The following is a 5,000-nucleotide window of genomic DNA, read 5'->3' on the forward strand; positions in this document are numbered from 1 at the left end:
GTGTGTGTGTGTGTGTGTGTGGTTGTGTGTGTGCGTGTTGCATGTGTGTTTATATATCTGTGTGTGTCTGTCGTTTGTCTGTTTTCAAGAACAAGTATAATATCACAGTACAGTAGTGTTTAAAGCAAACAAAGAGAGACCTCAGGGATATTAACAAAGAAAGACATAAAGGACCGAAGAAGGCTGAACAGAAAATTTTGCAACAGTATCATGTCGAACTGTATTCGAGATAAATGATAAAAATGGAGTACCTTTCTTTCATTTCGTCCCAGGGATATTAAAAGACAATCACCTACATTATAACTGTGCCAAAAGATGCAGATATATAATTTGTTTCAGACAAGCATTCGCTGACAAAAAAGTGTAACCCTTTTAATTTTGACCCCTTTTTTCCCTTAAATAAAAAATGAATAAATAAATAAACAGATAAACGAAAAAGGCAATAATGAGGATAATAATAATAACAACAATAACAGTCATAATGGCATGTGTTTAGCCTGGTCAACAGCAAGTTCTATGACGTTTATAATCTAATATACAGAATGCAAGTGTATTTAAAACGTATTCTTAATGTCTTAATGTAATTTTCTAGAAAATGAACTGAAGTATATTTTACAAAATGTAAGTTTTTTTTCTACAATATATTTCGAAAAGGCACTTCCAAACTTACGGTTCGAGACAAAAGACAAGAGATACTCACCTATGATGCCTGATCCTATGATGGAGTTGATGAAGTTGAAAGACGTCATGGGTATAGAGCTTCGTGGCTTGCCGTCATCCTTCTCCTCCATCAAGCCCCGGGTGTCGCTCACACTGGACGCCTCGGAGATGTCCGACATCGTCTGGAAATATTGCACACAACAACGTGAGGAAGGACAAAGCATTACAATGGCACGAGATATCCAAATTTTATATAATAAGGAACTATTTCTTTTACTTACACGATGACAGGATATTTGATTCTGATAGATTTATCTAACGTTACGCATTTTGTTATGTCACGACTAGAAATTGGATTCTGATAGATTTATCCAATGTTGTTCTTATTCTTACAAGAAGACTGGGAATTTGATTCTGATAGATTTATCATGTAATTCTATTTCTTACACGATGACTGAGAATTTGATCCTGATAAATTTGTCCAATTTCCTACAAAATCCGCTAATTTAAAGAAAAATTACGCGGCAATGTAAATGAAGTTTGGAAATGGCCATGGTAATAGTTATAGTTAAGAGTGAGTAAGCCCATGAACCCCCACAGTTCTAAGTGAAGAAATGTACGAGATAATAACACTGAAAAAATAAGTGGAGGCCACAGTATAGCGTCTACACTAGCATAAAATTCTAATAAAAGTTAGTATTCCGATTCAGACGTAATGTTATCAAAAATACACCTCGTAGTTTCAAATTCGCCAATGAACCCCTTCTCCTCCTCTAAATGTAGCCTCATATCACTATGTTTCATTTAAGTGACTTTTAGTATGCATATTATTGGCTGCAAGTATCTTTGGCTTTTTTTTTTCGTTTTAAAAAATAAGTACTGGAATAGAATGCATATTTCGATCTACAGTAAAAATAATGTCTTGCAGAATGTCCATAGCAATGCTTTCTGCTTCGAACTGAATAATAATGTTACCGGGATATTCTCTTTATTTATTTCATCCTTTTTTTCCAGACAACTACTTCGATTCAAATAAGACAATTAAAAAGTAATTGTATTACAGCCAGACAGCTCTCGCAGTCTTCGTCCCGCTTCGAAATCTGACGGTAGGCTTCGGCCGCCAACCGGGCAAAAATTCAAAATTAATTCCTACCAAACTGCAATGTTTATTGTGTCCCGCGTGTTCATATGGCCGCACGCAGTTGCGAACGCGGTAAAACACTTATCAAAATAAAACAATAATTACTGTCACTCTGTACTTGGCAGTCTCTCTATTCAGACAAAAATAACCCTTTGACGTCCAACCTAGGCTAATGATTTGTAGTCCACTGCAGTTTGCGCCAATCAGCAACCCAAAACAGTTCGGCAAAAACAAGACCTTAATCTTGCTAAAAACACATGCGCAACAGCCAGATTGCCACCTTCTTCACTAACAAGATGGCATCAATAAGAACACTATTGGAAATATTATATCATTTCAATTTTAAACCTAGTGTAAATGGGAGTGTGTTTATGTTACGAAAAGTGGTGGTCATCGACCAATAATTTTAACTTTAATGTTGAAATATGAATGCCATTAGCAGGAAAACATCATGGCATATTCGAGAACACGTTCTGTGGCAACCTCTTTTGCTTTTATCAACATTTCTTTTGAAACTCTTCCATTTTTTCAGTTCGAACAACGACAGCCGTGTTGGGAAAATTCAATACGATACTCATGGGAAATATCAGGAATGCATTGTGCGCCAAAGAGCTCTTTATAAAGAATGCTTTTTAGGTATCGAATCGTGAAACTTCCACGGAAATTCAATATTGTTATCGAATAATAGGAGCTATCGGTCTGAGGCTATCAAATGTAACAGAATTTCACATTGCTCATTTTGAAACTCACATAAAATAGCCCAGTATCAGTTGGCGTCACTCGTCTTTTAGAAAATCCCTAGATGCAAAAGGAGATATTACACTCTAGATTTAGGACGCAAAAAAGCCGTTTGAAGACCATGTGGTAAGTATCAGGCTCTACGGGTTACACAACCATTCGAAATACTGGGTCTGACAACTGTTTTGAAATAGATCTTTTGTCAAATAAACAGTAAGGTCCTACAATTTTATTTAGGAACACGTGTTTATAAAAGCATATATATGACCAGGTAAACAGTTTGCACTATACTTTTTTAGGATTGGAAAGAACTAATGTTACAAAAGATTAAAAACAGATCACGCAATATGTGCCATATTACAATCTGTAATAATGAACGTAAGAGTTGTAAGAACGTGGCCGAGCACGTAAAATAGTTTTTAGTTTTAGTAAGGCTTTACGGCACTAGCAACTGCATAATACGGTCATATGAGCGCCAAAGGGTGGATGTCAACAGAGAAGTCTAAACGAGGTATGTTTACTCTGCTCACCTCTCTAGCCTCAACAGCACACAGTCTGTTTCGACTATCAAGGCATCCCGAAAATAGCAGTTCACAAGAGAGTGACAAACATACAAAAGAAGAGGAGGAAAAATGACGATATGCAAAATGAGGAAAGAAAAAGCATCAGTTCCCCCTATGCTGTTCCGGCATAGTATGAGAATCACATTGATAAATCAGCCCATTTACAATTCTACTGTGCATAAAATATGTTAATATCCCCCCTTTGGGAATGGCCTAAAGACACTTCAGTCAGTAGCACTGCCCTGGGGGGAGGGGGAGGGGGGGGGAGTAAAACAGTTTGGTCTAGATGTTTTGAACAATGAACAATAGGACATTATCGCAAAGTCTCCTTCCCAATGTGTATGTCATTCTGCCAGGAGTCAGGAACAGGGAGGTAGCATTTATCAAGATTAGCCTGTACATATCTGAGCATAATATTATATCGTAGACGATAGGTGATTTTGCAGTATCAATTTTGTTGAAGCGCACAGCAACTTTTGCTTCCTCGTTACCTTACGCCTTGCCTAAAAAGAACAATGAAAAACACGACAAACAAACGAACAACTTCAAAAAACCGATACTCTCGAGGCACTCACAGCAATTCAAGCTCTGAGGATATAAATTATATGATGGATGCACAGAGATAGATCTATACAAGACAACCTTTACTTTGTTTAGCTCGATTATGCCAGATAGGATCACAACATAATGCAGTGGGCGGGATAATACCAGGTTTCCTGCAACCCAAACCATATTTCGGGGGCAATATCTACGAAGCACACTAGATTTTTTCCAAGGATAATACACTTTTATGATTTGATTATTTAGTTTTTATGTTTGAGTAATCGGAAACATATCGATACAATACTGGCCAGTTAATACAAGGAAATAGTAAAACAGAGAGAGCGGGGGGAAACAAAAGAAGTAGGACCTACCACCTGTGCCCTCCGATCACCAGTTTTTATTATCTGATGTTTAACTATTCTATCAAATGAATACTTTCACATGGAACTCCCCTTCATTACAGGGACAGAAAGACACAAGGAAAGAAAAATAAAAACAGAGAAAATGAAAGGTAGGTAAAGAACAGAAATGAAATTAAGTTGAACGCATAGTCCTGCTTTCAATTTTTGTGTGTGTGTTAGCTGAGAGCATTATCACTAAACGATTGTATTTTAGGATTTTCTTTAGTTAATTGTATTATACAATGCATATTGTGGCGATTTCAAATTGTTTGATATTTACTGGGCCTGACGCAAGTGTATTCAGTAAAATAGATCTTACAGACAGTTAAACCAGAGATTAAAACTCTGGTTATACAACAGAATCAAGATGACGGTAGAAACGTGAAAAACGTGTGGACTTCAGAAACAACACAAAACAACAAGGAACCTCATTCGTGTGAGCTCATAATTACAAGCTTTACAGCTGGCTTAACAAAGTAGCTACACCAATAGTTCATCTGATTGATAAGGCGTGTCTACTTTCTATCCGTAAATCAGTCTGAGGTACACCATAAGTCAAACGATCTTCTACCATTCGGCTCCTGAATCCAAGAATAAAACTGAGTTTCAATTGATGGCGAGTCGGCACGACACTAGCAGTACTTCGAACAAACAACACAGAAAAGGGCAGAACAAGATGACAGTGCCACATAAATAGAAGCAAAAGGACCAAAATGCAGGGAAGCCTTTCAGTTACCTATTTGATAAAATGGATGTTGGTAAATATTTAGAAAACAGAGCGGGTCTATCTAAAGTTTTTTTTCTCCTTGATGTTTTATGTTTGTTTTAGTAAAAGTTTTACGGCACTAGCAACACAATAAGATCATATAAGTGCCGAAGAATAGAGGTGTTATAAGAGAGTAACAAACACAAAAAAGAAGGAGAGATAAAGACGATAGTTGTTTGATAGGAAAG

General features: G+C 36.8%; 1 protein-coding gene across 1 annotated transcript in view; it reads right to left on the bottom strand.

The window, feature by feature from the left end:
* Window positions 1-700: 700 nt before the first annotated feature.
* LOC106013123 (putative sodium-coupled neutral amino acid transporter 11) overlaps window positions 701-5,000 on the bottom strand; it is a gene marked incomplete at its 3' end in the record, with an annotated part of 17,616 nt that continues 13,316 nt past the window's right edge. The window contains 1 exon segment of the mRNA XM_013088033.2: window positions 701-842. Within this exon segment, the coding sequence (XP_012943487.1) occupies window positions 701-842 (142 nt within the window).

The sequence above is a fragment of the Aplysia californica genome, unplaced genomic scaffold (assembly GCF_000002075.1).
Source record: "Aplysia californica isolate F4 #8 unplaced genomic scaffold, AplCal3.0 scaffold00022, whole genome shotgun sequence".
NCBI classification, from domain to species: Eukaryota; Metazoa; Mollusca; class Gastropoda; order Aplysiida; family Aplysiidae; genus Aplysia; species Aplysia californica.